The sequence below is a fragment of the Hibiscus syriacus genome, unplaced genomic scaffold, assembly GCF_006381635.1.
Source record: "Hibiscus syriacus cultivar Baekdansim isolate YM2019G1 unplaced genomic scaffold, ASM638163v2 tig00111837_pilon, whole genome shotgun sequence".
NCBI classification, from domain to species: Eukaryota; Viridiplantae; Streptophyta; class Magnoliopsida; order Malvales; family Malvaceae; genus Hibiscus; species Hibiscus syriacus.
The window spans coordinates 8,797,733-8,824,850 of record NW_024063194.1 but is presented as its reverse complement, the minus strand read 5'-3'; the positions used below and the strand labels follow the sequence as shown (position 1 = coordinate 8,824,850).

The following is a 27,118-nucleotide window of genomic DNA, read 5'->3' as shown; positions in this document are numbered from 1 at the left end:
TTTATGATGAAACAACGATTGCAATAGATATTTCAACCTCATCAATACCAACACCACGAATAAAAGAAGTAGGACCCTCTAAAATGTATGAAAATGCTACTGATGATAACCTTGTTAAACAGTTTGGTGAACGCCTAGTTGAATTTAGTGAGGATGATGAAGATATTGTTCCATTGCTGAAGATGAAGACACACCATTAGTTGATGATTCTGATGTTTTTTAGGATGCTTCAGAGGGACAAGGTTTGGATGTTGAGCCTTATATATGGGAGTCAACTATTTCACGATGTCAAGGATTTTAGAATGCTCCAAATTTTTGGGCACAAACACAACCTCAACCTAAAATGGCTCATCATGATTTACCTCGGTATCATCATCTGGTTGCAATGCATGACATTAACTATGATGCTATGCAGAATCCTGAAATCTATGATATGCCAGAGTTATGTGTTACCCACTGGGGTTCTTCAGACAAATGATCATATGAGTTGGCAATTACGTCTCAATTTGAAACAAAAAAAAGTCACAAATAGCAATAAAAGAGTATGATATTAAAGCTCATCTTCAATTCTATACCGCGGAGTCTGATCAAAAGAATATTTTGTAAGGTGTATACACCATGATGTTGGTTGTAACTGGAGGATACAAGTATCATACCTACAATGGAAGATGTTGTGGGAAGTCACAAGGTTCAATGCATAGCACGCATGTATAATGAGCTCATTGACAAAAGACCATAAACATTTAGATTCAGATGCCATATGCTTGTACGTCAAGCTATTGGTGGAAAAAAATTCAATAGTACATGTTTCTGTGTTAATGGCATCCATTCATAATACATTTGGTTATATTCCGACTTATTACAAGGCATGGATGGCTAAAAGAAAGAAATGGCCTTGTTGTATGGTGATTGGGATCAGTCATATAATGAGCTACCACGTCTGCTACAAGTAATGAAATTTTTCATCCCTGGAACCATTGTTAGATACTATACTCATCTTACAGTCACACTTCAGGGAGACGTTATCCCTGGAAAGAGAATTTTTGGTGGCTTGTTCTACGTGTTTAAGTCAGCTATTGAAGGGTTTCAATTTTTTAAACAAGTGATTTAACTCGATAGAACTTTTCTGTATGGGCTTTACAGACACGTCTTGATGATAGCTGTTGCATAAGATGGAGACAGAAATATTTTCCCCATTGTCTTCGCCATTGTTAAAAATGAATTGGGGAAACTTGGAATTTCTTTCTCTCCAACTTGAATTCCCATGTTTTCACTCAAAATGGGATTGCATGATCTCATATCAGTCACCTGGGTGGTTTAGCACAATTTCTAGACCCGAAAGTAGATGGACACCTCCCTACACATATCTTACATATTGTATATGTAATATTGTGTCTAATGCTATAAAGAGGTTTAAGCAGAAAAGATAAAAAAAAAGATTATCAACATGGGTAACTATTATATCATTTCTCATTAATTATTTCTTCTTCATTTATGTTTTTTTTATTTTTCAATAATATTTAATTTACTGTATTTTAGGGTATGCTTTACTCCATCCAAACTTTCGCACACGGTTAGAAAATTTGAGAAGATACATAGATGATGTGTATGATTAGCTGATGAAATCCCTAGGGAGAGATGGTCACAAACATATGATGTTGAAGGTCGATGTTACGACCATATAACTACCAACCTTACCAAATATATCAACTCATTGCTGAAAGGGACTTGACATCTCCTGATAGTAAGTATTGTTAGGGAGAATTATTTTAGATTAGGCAATGTATGGACAGACAAAAGTGCACAAATTGATGCCATGATCAGTAATGGGAGAAATTGAGCTCCAGATTTAAAGAAGGCAATGCAAAATAATCAAACACATGCGACATCAATGTTTTCTATAATTTTGCCAGACTTGATTATGATTTAGTTGTCCAAGCACTAGTTCAACCACATGATGGAGGTAATTCTACAACATACACTGGTAATCTGAATAGAAAATGGTGTGATTGTGGTCAATTTCAAGCTTTTAGATTCTCAGGCGCCCACGTTGTTGTTGTATGTATGCACATTAATGTTGACCCATACTTATATGCTGATGAATGTTATAGGTAGCACACTATGTGTAACATTTACAGTTGTGAATTCAAGTACCTCCCAAATGAAACATACTGGCTTACACGCACAATTTCTAAAGAATGGTTGCCAAATCCTCCATTGCGTAGGAAGTTAAAGGGTCGACTTGAATCTAGCTGTATTCATACCGATAAGGATGATCCTCAAAGAGAATCGGGTCTACCTAAACTTTTTGGGCACTGTAAAGGTGAAGGTCATAACAAAAAGAATTGTCTCCATCTTCCAAAATATTGGGCTAGACGCTGAAATAGCTATTAAAAAAAATATTATGTTATCTTTTTACTTTTACTCTTTTAACTATGTTTTTCACTATGTTTTTAGTTTGTATTCTAACTATGTTTTTTTAACTTGTACTCTTTCCACTATGTTTATAAGCTTTTTTAGTTGAACATCATTACTTCAAACTTTCACTTCAATTATTATATAATTACAAATTATTACTAAATAAGTTTATTTAATCCTATAATTACTTAATTAATAAAGAAACTTCATACATAAATTAAAACCATACAAATCAATATTTGTACATTGTCATTTTCTATTTTTTTAGATCTCTCTACAATTCGTTCATTACATCGAATTATGTCACCTTCATATTTTTCTTTCTTCGTATTCTTCTTCTCAATTTCTATACTAAAATTTTTACTTTTTTTCTTCCCTCTCAATGAGTCATTTGCTACGTTGCTTCGGCAAATCTTCATATTTCTTTTTCTCTTCCATTTTCATATTCTTATTCTTATGCTCATAAATTTTGTACTTTATTGCCTCCTTTTCCCACTCTTCATCTGAAGAAGAGCTTGAATCTGAATCGTCGATCTCCGTGCCGGTGTTGTCAAACCCATAAACACCGTTAGCCAAATCATTTCCAAATTTTTCCCACGACCACATTATTTGATATTCTCAATATTTTCTCACTTCTCGTACATCAAAACTTTCACCCTAAACCCTTATTTATACTAAAATCATCTCCCAAAATAATCGTTGGAACTCGTCACACCGGCGTGACGAGTTCCAGGGATTTCCAAAAAAAAATTTGTCCGTCAAACAACGGACACCCCAACGGTCGAGAAATTCAAATTTATACCAGTTGGAACTCGTCATGCTGGTGTGACAAATTCTGTTTCTATTAAAATAATATATATTAACAATGTTTTTTATAATTCCAAAAAAATATTTTTTTATTAGAACTCGTCACGTGAGCATGACGAGTCACTTAATATATATTAAATATATTGAGCCTATGGGATCCACGTCCCACGACCCATTAAAAAAATATATCTTATGAATTTTGTCACGCTGACATGACGAGTTCCAACTCTAATGTAGCATTTGTGGTAGATCTCAAAATAAAAATCAAGTTGCCTTATTGGGCTAAATAATTGTGTCGCTTACAATATTGCCCTAATTCTGCCACAAAATCACATCTAGTTAAGAGCACCTTTAATAAGACGTTCTAAGTTAAATGCATCTTTTCCTTCAAAAATAAGTTAAATGCATCTTATTTTACGTGATCAAACTAAATATTATTTTATAAATTTTTATTATTCTCATCATTGATTTTTAAACAAATTTTATTTTCATAAAATACTCTTAAATATGAGTTTCTTTTTTTTATTATTAAAGTATGTGTTGTTTTTTAAAAAGCGATTATGTTAAAATCAATTATAATTTTGGCTTAAATTGTATGAAATATATAATTAGATCTTTTTTAATTTGATATCAATTCTCAATGCCCACTTTTTATACTTTAAAAGTGTATAATAAAAAATATTATTTTTATCTTATCATTAACAAATAATAATAAATAACAATTAAAAGTTTATAATAAAATTTCCTTAAAATTTAGTATACTATCCATACCCAACACCAACCTAGTTAATTAGCCGTCCCAAGTGCAAAAAACACTTTTTTTCTTATAGTCAACAACTCTAAACATATTGGTCCACATTTATCCAATTCTTTTACTCAATCCTTTCCCTTTATTACTATTCACACTTCGAAAAATTGCTTCACATATTATGTAATAAACAGAAAAAGAAGATGAAAGTAGTAGCAAGTCGGCACCTGGAAACAAGGATCCGTAGAAAAAGACAAAGCGAACAATCTATGTATAAAAAAATACTAGTTAAAAACAAAGGATCCGTGACATGGAAGACTTGGAAGGGAACCCAATTTCCTTTTTTTGAATATAAAATCTAATAGCAGTTAAACCAAAGCTAAATATTTTACAGAGAAATGAACCAACCCCACTAAATATGTATCTCCTTGGATATTGACAGTGTTTGTTGAACTGGGAATGGTTTGACTAGGACTAGGAGGATTCGAGGATGAGATTGGTGGTTTGTGCAATGGACAGGGAATGGTTATGATCGCCTTCGTAGGTGACAATTAGCATCGATGGATCATCCAAGGCTCTTTCCACGTGCTTCCGAGCCGGACATCCTCTTACGCTGCTGCACTTGTAGTAGCCCCTGCAAGAGCGTTGTTCATGTTGGAATTTCCAGCAACAACAAAAAAGTGTTGAAACTAATGAAAATATACCTTGGATGTGGAGATCCTTTGATTGGTTTTTGACCGTACTTCCTCCATGAGTAATCGTCCGGTGGAATATCAGCCATCTTCAGATTTATTGCTGGAATCCTTACTACCCTTTTCGATCTCAGTTTTCTGGGAAATTTAATAAGAAACTCAGCATGAGAACTGGTTTTTAAGAACTTGGAAATTGAAAGAGAAATTAATGGAATATGTAGTACCTTTTCTTGGAGCAATGGCAGGGACCGGAGGACCCACTACACTTGCTGGAACCCAAGTTGTCGGAGTTATTACACTTCCTCGTGAAAGAAGAAGAAGAAGACCAAGGAGGCTTCCCAACCGAGGAAACCTGAGAAAGATTAGTAATTTGAAACGGTGATAACGATGAAGATGGCTGCTTGCTATCAGTATCTCCGGTCAAAGATGACATAAATGAATTCCCAGTGGAAGAAAACGAAAAATTAATGGTTTTGGATGAATCTTTCCTCTCTAAAACCCCACTTTTCACCGTCAAAAAATCATGATGATAAGTAGTAGCCGGTGGCGGATTCTGCTGGATCGGCGTTGCGTAATAAACTTTAGCTTCTTGCTCTTGGTTTCGGTTAACGGGTTGTACTAAAGGGGCTCGTCTGAAACGAGCGTGGCCGATCCTGGTTCGACCAAGAAGAGAGATAATTCTCTTGAACTTTGAAACGGCAACGTCAGCTGCTGCTTCCAAATCAAGGGAAGATGTTGTTGAGATAGAAGAAGGTTGATACTTGTCTTGATTATTATTATTTTGGTGGTGGTGTTGAGTTTGAGAAACTAATCTGATGAGTTCCTCAACGCTTTCGAGTCCAGAAGCGGCTTCCTGGACGGCGTTTTCTTCCATTTTGGCTCCCAAGTAGCTGCCGTTCCGATAATTGGTCATGAACTCCACCGCCATGTCCTCTACAAAAAAGGGAAGGAGGAGGAGATTAGGAGAGAAGGGTTGTTGATACTTAATAAAGGGAACACTGGTCTTTGGTCAATATGATGCCATCCACTTTGGAGCCTGATTGCTCTATTAGGTTACTGACCTGTCATTTTAACATTTGCCCTCCAATATTGGTACTAATAACAAGATCCAACGACATTGAAAATTATAATTATTTCATACCCCCGATAACTGCATATTTACTTGGGGAAAATATTTCAGTCTTTTAAATATTCATTTCCATAAACAGTGTGGTTATTGTGAATGTGCATAGGTGAAGCAACACTCCCTCTAGATTTGGTAAAAATTCAAATTTAATTTAAATCGTTTAAACATTCAATTACATAGAGATTGTATTTTAACGCCATTTTTTAAAAATTAAGGCTTTAATATAAAAATTTTAAACACGATTTTTTAGGTTTTGACCCTAAAAGTTATAATTTTGTCTCCATCACTTAACATAAAATTCATTATTTCACAGGCCTACACATGTAGATACAAAAAAGCTTTGATTTCTCTTTCATTGAATTTGTTAAAGAATCCAACAAACTTAAATTTATGTAAAATTAAAAAGTTTAATGTTATATAATAGATCTTATCTTAATAATAATTTCTAAAAGTTAAAATGATAGTTCAAATAATTGAATTTTCAATATTATAAGATTTATAATAACAGTTCCCAGGATGTACTTTTCAAGGAGAACAATGCAAAATATGACCAGGAAGGACTTACTTCCTACGTATTTTAAATTATTATATATTTTAAAAAATTATATTTTTATTAATAATTTATTTTTATCTATTAAAATTTTACGAATTCATTCTTTTAAATTTATAAAAGTTGTCACTTACTATAAAATATGGTCGTAGTTTTGATAGGCAGGCTTATTTGCTTGATTTGAAGAAACTTGTTTCACGTTTTATTTAAAAAGAAGAAAATAAAAGGAAGAAGAATGAGTTTCCATGAACGTGAGCCGACTACGTACCAAAAGTCAAAGACAGAAGGGGAGCAGCCACGAAATTGAGGTGAAGCTGCAAACAGACAAGAGCCTGCCTAAATTGTTGACTGCCTCTCCTTATTAATCTCACACATTTCGTCCCACTCTTTCATCCGCTTTCATGCATGTTTTCCTTTTGTTTTCTTTTGGTTTTGAAATTTTTTTCCTTTTGGTTTTGAAATTTTTTTCCTTTTGGTTTTTAATATTTCACTTTGACTAATTCATATCGATGATTGGATAGGTGTTGTGTAACATTCGTCATGTGTCTTGAACTTGTTTTTGTATGTTGAAGTGGGTTACTAGCCGTTTGGGAAGGTTTGAGCCATTGGAAAACTTTCTGCACACAAAGTTTCGAAACTCTCGGAAAGTTTCGAAACTTTTCGAAAGAGTCGGTGGAAAAAATCTGTGTTTAGTTAATCGATCGATGAAATAGCCAAGAGGGGGTGAATTGGCAATTAAAAATTTTGGTAGAAACTTTTGCAGAAAATTGAAAATATTTGCACAGCGATTTAGAGTGGTTCGACTTTCTCAACCAAAGTCTACGTCCAATACCTTAGCTATCCACACTAAGGATTTTCCAACAAATTCACTAATTTGTTCTTTCTTTTGAGGACAAAGAATAACCTTACAACTCCCTCAAGAATTATACCCCAAATTCTTGAGAACGCTCTCTCCCAAAGAGAAATACACAAATTTGCAAACTTACAAGAAAACCTCACAAGGTAAGATGTTTGTACAATTCTAGAACAAAGAAAGAACACTCAAAAATGAATACAATTGAACACAATAAGTGTTCTTGAAAGCAAAATGAATATTGAATGAAAATTTGGCTTTAAATGCTCAAACTTGAGGTTTGATGCTTTCTCTTTGATTATATTGCTTCTCTTCTTAATTGTTGTTGATAAATAGCTCCTAAGCTTGTTTAAATACTCCTTGGATCACTTCTGAACGTCGGGGATCATTAGTGGAGTCAATAGAGCCGTTATTGTGTGAAAACAATTAAATAAAACACTTGGGAGCGTGTATGCATCGATGCATAGCCAAGGTGCATCGGTACACTATGTGTAAAATTCAAATATTTCAACCGTTATAAGACTTAGTGCATCGGTACAGTAGGGGTGCATCGGTACACTAATTACATTCGATGCTTCAAACAAGCCAGGAGTGCATCGATGCATGGTCTGTGCATCGGTACACAAAATGCATTTGATGTTTCAAAATATTAAAGAGTCCATCGATGTATGGCTTGTGCATCGGTACTCAAATTGCATTCGAAATGGGTGTGCATCGATGCATCAAATGAATGCATTGATACATCCCTTCATAAAATTATTTTTTGGCTCGTTTTTTGTTCGAAATACTTTGTGAAAATTGTTTCAAAAAAATTTAAGTATAAAACACAAGTTTACACTTAGTAAGGATTGAAATTGACCTTTGAAATCCTTGGAGTAATATTTGTGATATTCGAATAATTAAATCGAATATTCTTTCAAAATGATTTGTAAAATCTTAAAATTCATGTATACTTAATTTGTTATATCGAAATATCAAAATGTTTTCAACAATCTCCCCCTTTTTGATATAACAAAACATTTAAGTAATTTTAAGATTTTCTTTGAAAAAACATTTTTGAAAATCATTTTGTAAAAATTACTCCCCTTACTAGAACACATCTTCTCCCCCTTTTTGTTAAATCAAAATGACTCTAAAAACGTTTTTAAACAAGACTTTGAAAAATTTAGCCAATTGATTTTAAATAAATATAGCTTAAGCTGTTACGATCACAATCAAGAGAAAGTTAGCCATTAGTTTCATAAAACAATATTCATAATCAAATGTGCAATGGTAAATTGGTCATATTCTAAATGATAAATGATGCAAAATAATAAACATTAAGCTCAAACTGAAAATTCAAACCAAACCAAATATATATATATATTAAGTTCAATCATCCAAAGCATTCAAGTTTACACAACCAACATCCATAACAAATTCAAATAATCCAAAACAATCCAAAAACATCAAAATGTTTATTAATAAGTTCGAAATCCAATCCAAGAAAACTAAAGCAAGGCAAGGTTTAATCCATAAGAGGATCGGGAGGAGGAGGAGGATAGCGTGCTCGCATCTCGAGTGTGAGCGCATCTAAACGTTCGTTCATCTCTCGTTATTGAGCCCCCATAGCAGTGAGATGGGAGTCAATGGATTCAAACTGTAGATCAAATGTCTCCAAGAATAATCGAAAGTATGGAGGCACTTGATCCTCTTGCTGTGTCGGCTCGTCCTCGGGTGCTTCATCGTCAATATCATCGATATCTTGTATAAGTTGCTGAAGCTCTGGATCATCGTTCGTTGCCGGTGCTGGAGGAGGTGGAGCTCGTGAAGAGCTTGCTCCTGGTGTTTTCTTAGTGGGTCGATAAACCCATTGATCAGTTTCCTTAACCTTTTTCCATCCCGATTTCTTTAAGAAAGTGAGATTGAGTTGGTTCTGGAGAGGGTGGGAATATCAAGACTGACCCTAAGATAGAGTTTGATAAACAAGTTACTCAGAAGACAGCCATAAACTAAAGTTTCTATATTCTTAGATGGGACAGTGATTACGGTATCTATCAACTCACAAAAAATTATCTGTGACAAATTTATTTTCTTGTTATGTTGGATACAATGTATCCACCATAAATCTATGACCCTAAGAGAGGAGTACCTACCTCCGGATTGTCTAAACCACCAAGAGATCATCAAATGTAGAAATCGATCGTGTTGAGATCGTAAGGTACTAACACTATCTTTAGACTTATAGGGTGATGCCACAGTCTCTTTTTCATTATATAAACCTAAGTTGTCTAGTCTAAAATGGGTAGCGATCGTGCCGGAGTCAATAAAAATGAATTGACCTAAAAGATAGGATTAAATTCCTATGGTTTCGGTTCGACGCTCGTTTTGGACACAAACCGCATTGGAATAAAGATGCGGACTAATTGATGATAAACAATAGATTTGAGTTTAAAGAGTTTATCAAACTTCCAGGATTTAAGAGTAGAAAGATATTGAAAATTCATATCTTCCATAGCTTGGATTGAAGGAATATGCTCTTCTCGGATCTTGTATGACTAAAAAAAGTACGGTACCTATGGTAGAGATCTTATCTACGACTAGGCACATTGAAACAAGAGTTAAGAATAGTCATGTTTGGGTCATTTGGGTTCCGATTTGGATTAGGAAGAGGAATAGGAGGTCGTTTTTGACTCGAACGACTAGACGATGTCCTAGGTCGTTTAGGATTAGACATGGTTTACGAAATCGGAATAGGATAGGGTAACCTGCAAATTTGAAACACATGTATGCAATTTAACCAATCCCAAAACTCAAATGAGTCCTCAATATTTCAAGGTTCTCTAAACCGAATCCTAATGGGCAAAGTTTTGAAAACTATTTGGAAAACAATGTTTGAAGATCATAATTCGTATAGTTTTCATGAAAACAACATAATTGAATAAAAAAACATTAATTAAAATAATAAATTTCAGTTTTTTTATTTCAAAATTCAAAGAAAAATTTGAAAAATTATGTGTTTTTGACGGAATTGGTTGTAAAATCTAGTTTAGAATCATCATATAATCAATGACCGATGTAAAGTTCATCTTAGAACTAATAAAAACTAGTTCTAAGTTCAAAAATCAATAAAACAGAGGTTTTTGAAATATTACCTTGAAAATCCAGATTTTATGAGAATGTGATGTTGTTTGCACTTGATTAATGATAGTAGTAGGATTTGGAGTTGAAATGCAAAAGGATTCTGACTTAAAATGTTGATTTAAAACAATAGAGAGATTTGAGTGAGAGAGAGGTGTATGACGTGAGTGTATGGGAGTTTAGGGGTTTTGAAATAAGGAAGAAATCAAACATTTAAGCCCAAAAACCCGATGGGCGTATCGATGCACAGCAGAGTGGATCGATTCACATTCAAGGAATGCATCGGTGTACCTTCATGGTGTATCGATGCACATTCAAGGGATGCATCGGTACACTGTCTAGTGTATCGATGTACAAAGCACAAAAATGTCAAAAATCCATTTTAAACACTTAAAATGCTAAATTGGTTAGCTATAGTGGTATTGACAACTCATACATTTAAAATTAACTATGTTCAATCAATCAAATCTATCCTTAAACATTATTTGAATGTATAATTAATTTTCACTAAGAATCATAAACTCCCCCTAACTAATAGCAAAGAATGCAATCAAAAATATTATTTTTATAAGAATTTTCCAAAACTAATTAAAAGTGCTAAAATTATTTTAAACAATAAGTGAAGATAGGTTAGTTAAACCTAATTCTCTCCTAAGTCTCCAAAATCTTTCTTTATCTAAAGGTTTTGTAAAAAAAATCCGCTAATTGATGCAAAATATCAACAAATTCTAGAACTATGTCTTCTTTAGTGACATGATCTCTAACTAAATGATGTCTAATTTCAATATGCTTAGTTCTAGAGTGTTAGATGGGATTTTTAGTGAGACAAATAGCACTAGTATTGTCACACTTGATAGGTATGGTACCTACTTCAATTCCATAATCTAAAAGTTGTTGTTTCATCCATACAACTTGTGCACAACAACTACCGACTGAAATGTATTCCGCTTCAGTGGTAGATAATGCAACACAATTTTGTTTCTTTGAAAACCACGAAATCAGCATATTTCCTAGGAATTGGCAAGTATCGGAGGTGTTTTTCCTATCTATTTTGCATCCTCCATAATCCGCATCAGAGAAGGCATGCAAGCTAAAGCTAGAGTCTCTAGGATACCAAAGTCCTAAACTAGGAGTGTCCTTAAGGTATCTAAAGATTCTCTTAACAGCTAGTAAATGTGATTCCTTAGGGCATGCTTGAAATCTAGCACATAAGAAAACACTAAACATAATATCCGGTCTACTTGCAGTTAGATAAAACAAAGAGCCAATCATTGACCTATACATTTTAACATCCACATATTTACCTCCTTCATCTTTATCAAGCTTTGTTGATGAGCTCATTGGAGTGGCATAAGGTTTCCCATTTTCCAATCCAAACTTCTTGAGCATATCCTTGATGTATTTTGCTTGATTGATGAAGATGCCATCTTTTCTTTGCTTGATTTGGAGTCCCAAGAAAAATGAGAGCACCTCAATCATGCTCATCTCGAATTCACTCTGCATTAGCATAGAAAATTCTTGGCAAAGAACATCATTAGTAGAACAAAATATTATATCATCAACATAAATTTGAATTATTAATAAATCTTTACCTTTATGCATTAAAAACAATGTAGTGTCAACCTTCCCGTTTGAAAAACCTTTTTCAATTAAAAAGTTTGACAATCTTTTGTACCAAGCTCTAGGAGCTTGTTTAAATCGTAAAGAGCTTTTGTCAATTTAAAAACATGATCCGAAAATTTTGAATCTTCAAAACCATGAGGTTGTTTCACATACACTTCTTCTTTTATAAAACCATTTAAAAATGCACTTTTAACATCCATTTGATATAATTTAAATTCATTGAAACATGCAAATGCTAGTAACATTCTAATTGCTTCCATCCTAGCTATGGGAGCGTATGTTTCATCGTAGTCTATGCCTTCTTCTTGAGTATAGCCTTGAGCAATAAATCTAGCCTTGTTCCTCACTATATTACCACTTTCATCAAGCTTATTCCTAAATACCCATCTAGTACCTACAATAGATTTATTACTAGGCCTTTCAACTAATATCCATACTTTACTTCTCTCAAATTGATTTAACTCTTCTTGCATAGCCATAATCCAATGTTCACCATTTAATGCATCTTTAATATTCTTAGGCTTTATGCATGAGATAAATGCAACATAATTACAAATATTTCTAAGAGAATATCGAGTTGTTATCCCTTTGGATGGATCACCTATTATCCCACCATCCTTGATATAGTTGTATTCTCTTGGGTAAGAGACTTCCCTTTCTTCAATGGTTGGATTCTCGAGAACATCGTGAGTTTCCTCATCTTTTGTTTCTTCCTTTGATGATGGTTCCCCAACGTCATGTCTAACGTCATTTGCTTTTATAATACCTACATCATCATTCACACAAGAATCCTTCCTCGGAAGGGGATTATCATCGAAAACAACATGTATAAACTCTTCTACAACAAAAGTTCTTTTGTTAAATACCCAATAAGCTTTAGAATTTAAGGAATAACCCAGAAAAATTCCTTCATCACTTTTAGCATCAAATTTGCCAAGATTTTCTTTAACTTTGTTTAAAACAAAACATTTATATCCAAAAGGATGAAAATAGCTAATGTTAGGCTTTTTATTTTTGAAAAGTTCATATGGAGTTTTCTTCAAAATAGGCCTAATCATTACTCGATTAATAACATAACAAGCGGTATTTGTGGCTTTCGCCCAAAAATATTTTGGCAAATTGTTTTCACAAAGCATGGTTCTAACCATTTCTTCTAAAGTTTGATTTTTCCTCTCAACAACTCCATTTTGTTGAGGGGTTCTAGGTGCTGAAAAGTTATGGTTAATACCATTAGAATTACAAAACTCAGTAAATCCAAGATTTTTAAATTCAGTACCATGATCACTCCTAACACTAGTTATGGAGTAACCTTTTTCATTTTGGATTACTTTTGAAAACGTGATGAATTTTTCTAATGCTTCATCTTTAGTACTTAAAAATAAAACCCAAGTATATCTAGAATAGTCATCTACCAATACAAAGCAATATTGTTTTCCACTCAAGCTAATAGTTCTAATTGGCCCAAAAAGATCTATATGGATCAATTGTAATACTCTACTAGTTGATACATCATTAATGATCTTAAAGGAAGCCCTTCTATGTTTTCCTTTAGCACAAGCATCACAGATTTTATTATTATCAAATTTTAGCTTTGCCAACCCTCTTACTAAATCTCCTTGAATTAATCATTGTAAAACACTCATGCTAGTATGTCCTAGTCTCCTATGCCATAACCAACTATCATGCTCATCCTTAGCAACTAGGCATAAATTAGTCATATTTATGGAATATAAATGCACCATGTAAATGTTTCCTATTCTATGACCAACAAGCATAATCCGATTAGATGTAATGTCAATGACTTTACAACCATTTGTTTCAAATAAGACATTGTATCCTTTATTGCAAAATTGACTAATACTCAATAGTTTATGCTTTAACCCATTCACATATAAAACATCTTTAATTTGTATGAAAGAGGTATTACCTATTATACCTATACCTTCAATGTGACCTTTTGAATTATCACCAAAAGTGACCTCTCCTCCATTTTTGTCGTTAAGCTCTATGAACCGGCTCTTGTCTCCGGTCATATGTCTTGAGCATCCACTATCAAGGTACCATGAGTTTGAAGTTGTTTCCTATGCCTTGTAGCAATGCTCATTTCCCTACAAACATAGATTATTTTTTATTTTTGGTACCCAAATTCTTATGGGTCCATATTCATTAGTCTTCAAAATTCTAGTCCCCTTAGGTATCCATTTGTGTAGGATATCCTTATCTTTAGTAGTAATTAGTTCTTTAGGAACCCATATACTTCTAACGATTTTTCCATTAGAGGTTCTTCGGGGACCTCTATGATTGTAGTTTCTAAAACTTTTTCTAACAAAGTTGGATTTTGAACTTTCTCCATTTTCAAAACGTTTTGTTCCAACTTTATCAAAAGAAGCTTTAAGATCATCAATTTTCTTTTGATTATCATCATTGACCTTTCAAAGTAAATTATGCAAATCAGAATTTTTCTTTTCAAACTCTTCTAGTTTGATTTGCAAATCTTTAATTTTACTTTCAAGATCATTGTTGGTCTTTGATATGAGATTATTTTCATTTTTCAATTTTGAAATATCATTTTTATATTTTAAAAATAATTCCTCATAATCCGAAACCAACATAGTATATTCCTCTAATAGCTCATCAAACTAATAATCTTCAAAATTAAATGAGCTAGAGGTTACCTGAGAATCCTCCCCGAATGCCATCAAGCACAAGTTTGCTACTTCTTGTTCCTCTTCATCGGAACCTTCTTCATCGATCCACGTAGCAACATGAGCCTTGTGCTTATTCTTTGATTGACCATTTTTCTTTAGTTGTGGGCGATCATATTTGACATGCCCAAGTTTTTTGCATTTATAGCAAATGATTGGTCCTCCTCTTTTGGTTCATTCTTGAAGCCTTCATTTCGTTTGAATTTTCTTCCTCGGTTTGGCTTCATCAATTTTCTGAACCGTTTGGTAAACAATGTCATTTCCTCATCATCGTCATCTTCATCTAAATTACTCTCATCCTTTGTGGATTTGAGAGCAACTCCACGTTCTTCTTCTTTTTCAATTTTCTTCTTTGGCTCATCTCTTTTCTCGAGGTCTTCCTCTTCTTTAAGCATCATTTCATGCGTGAGGAGAGAACCAATAAGCTCATCGAGGGTTAAAGATTTTAAAGTTTTAGCCTCGATGATCGTCGCCTTCTTTGATTGCCAAGCTTTTGGAAGAGAGTAAACTAACTTCCTCACAAGCTTGTCATTTGGAATGATTTCTCCATATGATTTGAGAACATTGATAATCGTGGAGAATCTATCCGTCATAGATTTGATATCTTCATCCGGTTTCATCCTGAAATTTTCATAGCTATGAGTTAGAAGACTAATTTTAGATTTTTTTACCTCGTTTGTGCCTTCATGAGTGACTTTTAGTTTGTCTCATATCTCCTTGGCGGTTGTACAAGATGAAACTCTCTCGTATTCATCTGGTCCAAGAGCACAAAATATAATATGGATGGCCTTTGAGTTGAGCTGGAACATTTTTTATCTCCTTCACTCCACAATCTTGGATGAGTAGAAGGTTTTATGTATCCGTCTTCTATGATATTCTATGCTCCCATGTCACTTGCTTGAAATTAGTGAGACTCTGATACCAATTGTTGAGTTAATCGATCAACGAAATAGCCAAGGGGGTGAATTGGCAATTAAAAATTTTGGTGGAAGCTTTTGCAGAAAATTGAAAATATTTGCACAGCGATTTAGAGTGGTTCGACTTTCTCGACCAAAGTCTACGTCCACTACCTTAGCTATCCACACTAAGGATTATCCAAAAAATTCACTAATTTGTTCTTTCTTTTGAGGACAAATAGTAACCTTACAACTCCCTCAAGAATTGTACCCCAAATTCTTGAGAACACTCTCTCCCAAAGAGAAATATACAAATTTGCAAACTTACAAGAAAACCTCACAAGGTAAGATGTTTGCACAATTCTAGAATAAAGAAATAACACTAAAAAATGAATAAATTGAGCACAATAAGTGTTCTTGAAAGCAAAATGAATATTGAATGAAAATTTGGCTTGAAATGCTCAAACTTGAGGTTTGATTCTTTCTCTTTGATTCTATTGCTTCTCTTCTTAATTGTTGTTGATCAATGGCTCCTAAGCTTGTTTAAATACTCCTTGGATCACTTATGAATGTTGGGGATCATTAGTGGAGTCAATAGAGTCATTATTGTGTGAAAACAATTAAATAAAACAGTTGGGAGAGTGTATGCATCGATGCATAACCAAGGTGCATCGGTACACTATGTGTAAAATTCAAATATTTTGACCATTATAAGACTTGGTGCATCGGTACACTAGGGGTGCATCGGTACACTAATTACATTCGATGTTTCAAACAAGCCAGGAGTGCATCGATGCATGGCTTGTGCATCGGTACACAAAATGCATTCGAAATGGGTGTGCATTGATGCATCAAATGAGTGCATCAGTACATCCCTTCATAAAATTATTTTTTGGTTCGTTTTTTGGTTCGAAATACTTTGTGAAAATTGTTTCAAAAATATTTTATGTTAAAACACAATTTTACACATAGTAAGGATTGAAATTGACCTTTGAAATCCTTGGAGTAATATTTGTGATATTTAAATAATTAAATCGAATATTCTTTCAAAATGATTTGTAAAATCTTAAAATTCAGTTATACTTAATTTTTTATATCGAAACATCAAAATGTTTTCAACAATATGACTGTTGGAGCCAAAGTATCGAAACTTTAAGGAAAGTTTCGAAACTCTTGAGATAGTTTCGAAACTCTTGAAAAAATATCAAAACTTTTTGGGAAACTATCTTGGAAAGTTTCGAAACTCTTGTAGAAGTTTCAAAACTTCTGGTCATGAAACTCATTTTAAGGTTTTGATTGGACTTTGAATTATTTTGATGAAAACTTTAAATAAATTCAATTTAGTCCAAAAACATTTTGCTCTTATTTTTTATATCAAAATATTAGTTCTACAATCTCCCCCTTTGTGATATAAAAAAACCTTTAAAAAATAAGTTTTTGGCAAAAGTTCCCCTTTAATAAAACATTTAATGAAAAAGAGAAATATTTTAGAAAAACAATTAAAGCTTGACACTTAAAAGACATTGAATTTCAACAAAGATGAATAAAGAAGTTAGTAACACAAGAAATTCAATATATCAAAGTCTAATATACTTTATGCACTAACCGTTGTTGTATTTAAGTGCATGAGCATAAAGCTGTCTAAAAATGTTGTGCATTTGAAATTTTGATATCAATTGTTAGAGAGATATCATTTGCAATAAATCACATACATAAACATTTAAATTAAGGTCAAAAATTAAAATTTGTAAAAAAAAACATTAAAACCAATTTTGACCAAAATTCATTATGGTGAACAAACATTTATGAAAAATCATTAAAACTTTAGAAAATGTTCATCACAACACTTTTCAGCATACATGAGATAGAAGCCATAAAATTATTTAAAATCAAAACTCATGCATGCCTAAACGAAATGAGAAACCAATTATGCAAGATAATCAAAATAAGCTTAGATGTTACCCATTCCATATCAAGTGTGACTAGAACATTTGAGTATCTTCACTTTCATCGCCATTGCTCCCACACACCTACAAGAGACATTTATGTAGATTTTGGTATCCAAATTGCTTTAGATCCTTCAATGTTAGTTTCAATGCCCCTTGTTCCCATCTTGTTTAATTTTAAAATGTTTTCCTTTCTTTAAAGGACAAGTATGTTCCAAATGACCATGAAATTGACAATGTGAGCATTTTGCCATTTTTAAACAACAATGTGTTGTTTTTAGAAATTAATTCTTTTTCTTTTGTTATGCTTTCAAGTTTAACTTTCAAACCAAAAATTTCTTTTTCTACATCATTAATTTTGATTTTTGAAAGTTCTAAATCATTTTTCAAAGTTTAATTTTGTTTCTCAAAATCAACTTTTGCTTTTAAAATCAAATCCTTTTCAACTTTAAATTTTGAAATTAATTTCTTATATTTGGAATTCATGGTCTCAAATTCCAAATACAACTCATCATAGGCATCTTGTAACTCTTTAAATGAATAAGAATTTGAATCAAAAGAGCTAGAAGTTACCATTGAATCTTCTTGAATGACCATGAGACATAGGTTGGCTACTTCATCATCGGAGTCTTCTTCATCACTCCAAGCCGCCACAAATGCCTTATTTTTGCTTGATACATTCTTATTTAGGAGAAGACATCCATACTTGACATGTCCCGTCCTTTGGCACTCAAAACACACCGGAGGACCTCTCTTCTTGCTTGATTCATGCTTCTTATCTTCTTTGGTTGTCATGAATCGTTTGAACTTCTTAAAGAACTTAGCCATTTATTGTTCTTTTTATCCTCTTATTCACTTGAGGTGTTTTCATCTTGAGTAGAAGATTTCAAGGCAATACATTTTCTTTCTTGTTTATTCTCTTCTTATTGTCCTTCCTCCTTTTCCATTATCTCATGAGTGAGAAAAGAGCCAATAAGTTCAACAAGAGATAAATTTTTTAAGTTCATCACTTCAATGATCGACGTCTTCTTCGATTGCCAAGATTTTGGAAGAGAATATATCATCTTCCTAACAAGCTTCTCATTAGGGATGATCTGTCTTTATCCCTTGAGACCAATCACGAAAAATATATATGTCATAGCTTTGATGTCTTCATCCAGTTTCATCTTAAAATTATCGTAGCTATGATTGAGAAGACCGATTTTCGTTTTCCTCACTCATTGGTTCTTTCATGAGTGACTTGGAGCTTGTCCCATATATCCTAGGCATTTGAACAAGATAAGACTCTTCCATATTCATCCGGACCTAATGAACAAAACAAAATGTGCGTGGCCTTAGCATTGATTAGAACCCCTTTACAAAGGTTGAAAGATGTAAACAAGAAAAATCCTTACAAGGTAGGTGTTTACAAAATTAAGCTCACAAAAACACACTATTTACAAGAGAAAACAAAGAATAAAGAATGAAAACTTTTCTCTTCATGATCAATGCTTGTATATGTGTTGTATAACCTTCTTCAAGTGTCTTGAATGAGTTACTAGATGTTTCTAGCCGTTTGGGAAGGTTTGGAACCGTTGAAAGACTTTCTGCACACAAAGTTTCGAAACTCTGGTGAAGTTTCAAAATTCTTCGAAAGAGTCGTTGGAAAAAAATATGACCGTTGGAGCCAAAGTATCAAAACTTTAGGGAAAGTTTCGAAACTCTTGAAAAGTATCAAAACTTTTTGGGAAACTGTCTTGAAAAGTTTCGAAACTTCCGGTCAGAAAACTCATTTTAAGGTTTTGATTGGACTTTCAATTATTTTGATGAGAACTTTGAATAAATTCAATTTAGTCCAAAAACATTTTACCCTTATTTGTTATATAAAAATATTAGTTATACAGATAGTTTTCTATTGGAGTAATCGGAAGGTGACAACGAAGAGGGGAAGAGAAAAAAAGTTAATGAGGAAGGAAAAGGGGAAGGGAATGTGGGCGACAAATAAGGGGATAATAAAAAATATATAAAAATAATATTAATAAAATATTAATGAGTTAAAAATAATAAGAAATGCCACGTCATCATAGAGGTAAGGAGAAAACAGTGGAGGGACTAAAAAGATCAATTTATAAAGTTTAGTTATTAAAATAAAAAAATTAAAAATATAATGAGTAAAATAGGAGAGAGAATAAAGTTCAGTTGTCAAATCTGTAATTTACCCTTAGTTTTAATATTGTTGGGTTGTTATGAATTCTGTTGGATTAGGAGGCTATGGGTTAACTAAGTTAATTAGTTTGTTGAAGTCAGTTACAGTCCGGTTTATGATTGATTAGTCAAACTTGAAGCTAGATCAACTTGGGCTATAAAAACGTAACAAGGAGAAGGGCCTGATTACCTAAAGGCCTGCATTTCAGCCTTATTTTTTTTTCTTTCCTTTAGTTTAACCTAGCTTCTTATTCTCCGTCCTTTCCCATATGCATGCAGATTAAATTATTAAAATGATACTCTCTTAATTCTTTTATCAAAATAATATAAAAAAAATCTTTGATTCTCAAAATGATTCTCATTTCTGTCACATAAAACCAAAATAAGGTCTTCTAAAATACTTGTCTTTAATGACCTACTTTCTAAACAAAGGCTCTTTCTAAAGAAAAAGCCTTGCTGCCACTTAAGCATGCCTTACTCCTATGGAATAGAGATAATTTACATTACTTGACAACTTCTTACTTTCAGTTTTCTCTGGTAACAACTAAAAAGCATTGCCCACAAGCAACAAAATGGCCTTTCAACTTCAAATCTATAATTCGCAAGCAAATTTAATGTAAACCAATTACAATGCTTGATTGGTGTTATCTCAGATAAAATGTATTTGTTCATAACTTTTTTAACAACACATTGCAAATGCAACTGTTTTAACCCAAAACCTCTATAAAAAAAACATTCCCTTCTATCATATTGTCTCAAACTTTTGTATTCTGGGTATTCTCTAATACAAAGACATTCAGTATACCTTCACATTTTGGCTTAAAGAAATAGGCTCCTTAGCCTAATCATTGATGTATATATAACTGCAATCTTTTTTCAAACAGAATAGAGAGATGACAAGAGGAGCCTTAATGTTTATTCAGGAACTTGGCCTGTAATATCCATAAACACCATAAAATGTCTGAGCAAAAGTAAGCACCAGCAAGATGCAAGCAGCAAACAATGAGACGATGGCCCAAGGATTTTTGAAGTATCTGTGTCTCAAGGCTGCACCAAGGATTTTTGAAGTATCTGTGTCTCAAGGCTGCACGCCAAGTGTTCCACCTATAGTTGTAGTATCTGTTCACATCTTCAGACAAATGGGAAAGATAACTGTTGTTGATATCGAAAACAGCCTCTTGACAGAGGCGGTTGAAAAGGTCGGCTACTTCAGCATCGCTTCCGAGCTAATGCTCAATGATGCCAAAGTAATGGAGGTATCCCACATCTTCATGTGAGTTGATCAAGTTATCCATGAATATCACATAGGAAGTGATATCATTGCTGCAATCAAGATGGCATTGCTCAAATGCTATCAGGTTGAGGAAAAGGGACTTGGTTCCATCACGTATCAAGAGGCCAGGAATGCCTAGAATGCCGTTCTTGAATTTTATGTCCCAGAACCGATCGGTCTTCCTTTTCCTGAACTAGCATTCTAGGCATGAGAGGTTGAGGAAAACAGAGGAAGCTGATTCTCCAACATTATCATATCTCTATGATAGCATGCATCGAGCCTCGCATTGCGAAAACCGGATCGTTTCTGGCATAGACAAGACGTTCGAATCCGACAGCAGCGCCTTGGAAGAGCTCGAGCGCAAAGCTGCCATCGAGAACAAACATTTCCACAAACTCATTGCTGCCACGAGTGATGGTTCCTTCATAACAAGATCGAGCCCGTCTTCAAATTCCTTCATAGAATCAAGATACACCTGTATCTCCATGTTTGTACGCTTCAACACACGGTGAAGAGAGCGCCACTTGTGTTGATCTATTTGGCGTAGGCGCTTCTTGCCATGATGGTAAGGTCCCAAAGAAACAATTTGAGGCACATAAAATTTGATGTCACCTTCTCTTAGATAGGGGGAAACTCTATAGATGCTCAACCTTTCCCAGGAACCTTCTGCATCATCATGGCGTGTCTGTTCCAGCTTTTCTTGGATCGATATGATCCACTCTGACTCCGGCGAAGGGTCGATATGATCCGCAATTTTCGACATCTTCATTGATCGGGATCTGCAAGGAATCAGATTGTTGTTTGTGCAGATGATGTTGGTCACAATCATCTGGCAACTCAACAGATTTGGTGGTACCTGTAGATGATCTGGGAATTCCAGATTCCACAGTTTCCCTGAGTTTGAGTGTGATGAGATACCAACTCAGAAGCTCTTTGTTGAATACAGCCCCCATTGTAATTGGTAAACAAAGCAATTCTGGGAATGAATCGGATATTGTAATTCCCAGAAGATAAAAATTAGTCATAAATACATACAGTTGTTAATGAATAATGGTATTGGTTATTAATTTAATGCTATGTAGGGATCTCAACCAAATATGGGAACCCACCTTGTCCTAATGATGATGGCCTTTTAAGGTATGATGTTTCAGTCTCTGCTTTTCAAAATGTTTCGTTCCTTATCATCCGATAGTTGTATTTTTTTTGGATTCCACGGCCTTGGTTCCAAATCTTCGTCTTAATAAATTTGATTGACTCATGTCGGACACTTGATTTTAGTTTATAAGTCTCTCTGTAATTTTTTTTGCATGTATAAAGACTCCAACTCGAAACCTTACTTAAACTATATCAAGTTGCTTACCATTTGAATTAACCATCTGGATTTCGATAGTTGTATTTTAATTTAAGATTACAAGTTTTTTTAATTATAGGTAAAACCTACTAATACTGTATATAGCTTAATATAAAAATAAATTAATAAATCTAACAAAAAAATATTAAAAGAGTGTATGAAACAATTTCAAAGTATAAATTCCAATGTAACCATCCATAATTTATTAAAATAATTAATAGGATTTGATTTTTGGGTATAGTAAAACATTAATTAATAATTTAGTATATTTTGTTGTTTATTAGAAAATTAATAGATTAATGATTTATTATTTTTATTATCTATTAGTAAATTAGTACTTGAATGAATTTTTTTAAAGATAACTATTAAAAAATTATATAAAACATTAACGAGTTGTTCATGAACTTATCGAGTCGAGTTAGGCTTTGATCGACTCAACTCATTAAGATCTTGAATCGAGCTCGAGTTCGAGTTAATCTACTAATCGAGGTCGAGTTCGATTCGTATTGAGGTCTCGAATCAAATTCGAGTTAATCTACGAATCGAGCTCGAGTTCGAATCGATCCAAGTCGAATTTTTATCGAACTTGATTGAATCGAATTCGAGTTGTTCTTATTAAATCGAATTCGAGTTGTTCTTATTAAGTGGAATGAAAATTTGATTCAAAATTTAGAAATAATGTTGTTAGTGAAGAACAAAATTAAAAACAACTATAAATTTCGAATATGAAACAAAAAGTTAGTGAAGAAAAAGGTTTCCATACACCTTCCTACTGACATAGAAAATCTTGAGTTTCATTATTTTCTTAATCTTTACATAAATCAACTAATAAAATTTTGTAACATTATTGAGAACAATATAAGAAGTACAAGCAAAATTCTCTAAAAGGAAACAACACTCAGAAAACCAAGCAAGTCCAAGCGTACTGATTTTCAAATGTACTAATTTGGTTATTAATCATATGAAATTCATGTACTTGCTTTGAGCTAATTAAGAGAGAAGTTGCTGCCAAATAACTAAAATTGCATTAATCAGAACAATACCAGCTGCTGGTTCCATAAGTGAAAAATCTATGTACAAAATAACTTCAACAAACGATGAAATAGAGATGGAAGCTTGTCTTCTCCAATGGTTAAAAACAGCAAACGCAAAGATTTGTCAAGCACTGCTAAATTTGTAAGTGTTTTCATTACTCCAGCAAGGTTTGATGGCGTTTGCCCCATTCTTAACTGGATAGGAAGCCTCCATCGCAATCCCACACTTGCCCGTAAACGCATCCACGTTTCGCTCCATCCTTATGTACCCATCTTCACCCCATTCACTGCCCCACGAGTTCCTCACGATCCAATAATCTCCACCCTCATCATCCCTCCCATATCCAATAATAACCACACCGTGGTTTAATACCGATCCACATCACCGTTGAAAACTCCCTGCGTTCGAACAACAACAACTTAGTTAAATAAGGATTTAATTTTGCTGCATTATGTTTAAATTATGGCTCCAATTTTACCGATTCATAGAGTTGGAAAGCTCTGCCACCAGCTTCAATGGCGACACTCACAGGCTGATGTGCTACAGCCTTCTTTAGTGCCCTCTCATCGTATTGAACAACATCCTCGTACCAATCAATGCTGACAACCTTAGCATTCTTCTGTTACAAAAAACAGGGCATCAATCAATCTCTGACCGTTTACAAACATCTGATCATTGTCTTAGAATTGAACTTTAGAACTGACCCTGGTTGGATCACATTGGTTATCAGCTCCAAGATAAGGATAGTCTTTTTCAGAGTCAATGCCACCATTGTCAATTATGAATTGGAAGGCATAGTCCATTAGGCCTCCGTTGCACCCGGCGTCGTAGGATTTGTCACAGTCCACCAGTTCTTGTTCTGAAAGAGAGATTAGTTCGCCGGTGGCGATTTTGTTTATGCCTTCAACTGCTGCAATTGTTGAGAATGCCCAGCAACTTCCTGAAACAGTGGGTTTTAGATTTTTAAAAGAAAGAACTTGAACTTGAAATAAAATGAAATGGAAATTGAACCCACCACAAGACCCTTGATCCTTGACCGGAGTAACAGCACCATGGTCTCTCCAGTCTACCGAGTCCGGTAAGATGTCGCCAGCATTGGAAGCGTAACGTCGGCTGGGGTTTTTGGATTTCATGACTCGACGTTTAGGGTCACTCTTGGTACCCAAAAACAAGGCATGGTATTCTTGGTTAGTTAAATCGGCGAACTTGTTCAAGCCAAGCTTGAATGTTGTGTTTTTGGAGTTATGCTTATCGACGAATTTCAAGTTATCCTTAAAGATGTCGAAGCGGTAGTGTTGCTCTCCTATAGCGTTGTATGCTTTGCCATGTTTAGCAACCCAAGCTTGGAACAAGCTCATGACCTCATCATGGGTTCTCCAAGTTGAGGATGATATGTCTGAAGCAGAGGATAAGGTGAAGAAGAGAAGGAAAACAAGGGTGGAAATGGATGTTGCCATAGGAGATTTGGAAAGGGCTGCTATGGTTGGTTATTTGAGGAGGGAAAATTTTGGTGAAGAACAAGGAGGGAGGTTATGAGTTTATATACACAATGGAAATGCTTTAATTAAATAATATTCAAGCACGGATCAATACACCCAACTCACAAATATCTCACAAAAATATATTTTAAAATTATTAAAACTTTCTATTCATTTCTCAAAAATTATAAAACTATATATAAATCCTATTACTCAAAATACACACTTCTTACGCAACTAGTAAAATGATTGAACGACCGAAAGCCGAGTGCATTGGAACTTGCATAAAGCAGGCTGCGGCAACGTAAATTATTGCCGTATACCTCTTAAAAGTGCTCATATTCGGCACATCTCGGATTACCCGTGTCTTAGATTTAGATTAAGTTTCCTTTTCATTGTTACCGATCTATTTAAGAAGAAATGTTTAATGTAGTATCTGACTATATATTATAAAATTTATAAAATGATTTTATTGATAAAATAAAATATTATTTTTATTTACTTTATTTATTTAAAATATTTGACATAAAATTGAATAATTAAAAGATTGTTTTGATATTACATGTCATGGGATTATTATTTTTTTTAGAAATAAATATATCTAATAGAATATATAACCTGTTTATAAACCTTAATTTTTTTTTGGTAGCTCTCTTTGTTCTAAAAGATTTTGTCTTGATTAATCTATATCGATCTTCGTCGTAAGAATTTTTGGTATACAAAAAATTCGGAATCAAAATTTTATTTAAACGATGTCAAACTGCTTATCACTCATATCAACCCTCAAGATAATTTTTTTAATGTGGCATTAATGTCCCTCATCTTCTATTGCGTGTGATGGGGTAACGTGATTTTGGAAAGAGGTTTGCAAGTTGCAAAACGTATACAAATTCATCATTTACTCAGTTGTATCCTTTTTTTTCTCATCTTATGGAACTCAGTGCAAGCCATTGAAAATCCCAACTTGCCCGGAATTGCTTATATAATACATATGTACCGACTCCCGACAGAAATATTTAGGAGTTGTTTGGTTTGAGAATGTGGGATTCTCATAGAATGAAATTCATTCACCGTTTGGTTGGTCAAAATATCATTCTTAGTAATGTTTTATTACAATAGTTGATTTTTTTAAGTATATTACCAGAAATGTCATTACTTCCCTTCTCTTATGTATTGTTTGATTACCGGTGTTTTGGACTAAAATGCCTTAATTTTTTTTTCAAAAATATTATTTTTCTCTCATTGAATAATAAAAATTCTTAAACTATTTTAGATTTACAAAAAAATCTATAATTAAAATTTTATATGAAGTTCAGGGGTTAAAATAAAATGTTATCCTTTCATTAAACCTTTTTATATTTTTAATTTTGTAAAAAAAATATATAAATTTTATGAATTTAAATTTTTTTAAAGAAAATATATAAATATTTTCTAATTTGTTAAAAAAAATATATAATAAGAACAATTTGGTCAAATATATTTCAATAATCTTTTATTCCTTTAATCAAATACGGTAATCTTACATTTCTGCTAAACCAACCAAACACAAAATATAACATTCCCAATAATCTTATTCTCTGGTAATTTTTTATTTCCACTAATAATCTTACATTTCGTGAATCAAACGCACCCTTAATGTTTAGTTAAGTTCCATAAAGTAATCTCAAAAAAAAAAAAAACTCTGGGAAGGGAGTGGATAATATATTGGGCGGAAGGTACATGGATGGAGAAATTATATGTCATGGAAAAGGTGTCGGCCACATTCATGCATTATCAAGTTATGGGCTTTCAAGGTTTGTATTCTCAAGTAACATACACAGTAATAGACAAGTAAGTTCTTAGTTTTACGCTAACCGCCAATAACCATAAATGCCCAAGGAACCAACCAACCCCTAGTCTCTTTAATTGGCCAACAACACCCGAACCTTCTCGCTCACCACCCCTGATTTGTCTAGTTTTAAGCATTGGCCAGTACGATCCATTTTTGCCCCACTTGCTTTGTTTCTAATCTCCACACAACACTTTCCACGGCAGACCCCCTTTTTCTCTCTATTTTTTTTATCTTTTCTGGTATACCAGATAATATAGTTAAAAAATGAAATAAAAAATATAGTTAAACTACATATTTAGTCACCCAACTATTATTGGATTCTATTTTGGTCAATCAACTATTTTTTTAAATAGTCATTAAATTTATGTTTTATCTGTTTTGATCACCCGCTGTTAAGAAATAAATTGTTGATGTGATACTTTTTTTTCCAATGATAAACATTGACACGCCAACATTAACATTAATTTTTTAATAACAAATGA

The 27,118-nt window shown here is 33.4% G+C and overlaps 1 protein-coding gene and 2 pseudogenes across 1 annotated transcript; all 3 read right to left on the bottom strand.

Moving 5' to 3' along the window:
- Positions 1-4,283: 4,283 nt before the first annotated feature.
- Positions 4,284-5,650, bottom strand: LOC120171791 (probable WRKY transcription factor 15). Its single transcript, XM_039179443.1, has 3 exons — positions 4,890-5,650; positions 4,678-4,803; positions 4,284-4,607 (listed from the first exon to the last, which is right to left on the bottom strand). The coding sequence occupies exons 1-3, from the start codon at positions 5,591-5,593 to the stop codon at positions 4,448-4,450; spliced, it is 990 nt and encodes a 329-aa protein (XP_039035374.1). The 5' UTR covers positions 5,594-5,650; the 3' UTR covers positions 4,284-4,447.
- Positions 5,651-20,534: 14,884 nt separating this feature from the next.
- On the bottom strand, positions 20,535-21,991 carry LOC120171814 (annotated as a pseudogene).
- Positions 21,992-23,408: 1,417 nt separating this feature from the next.
- Positions 23,409-24,818, bottom strand: LOC120171782 (annotated as a pseudogene).
- Between the last annotated feature and the right edge of the window lie 2,300 nt (positions 24,819-27,118).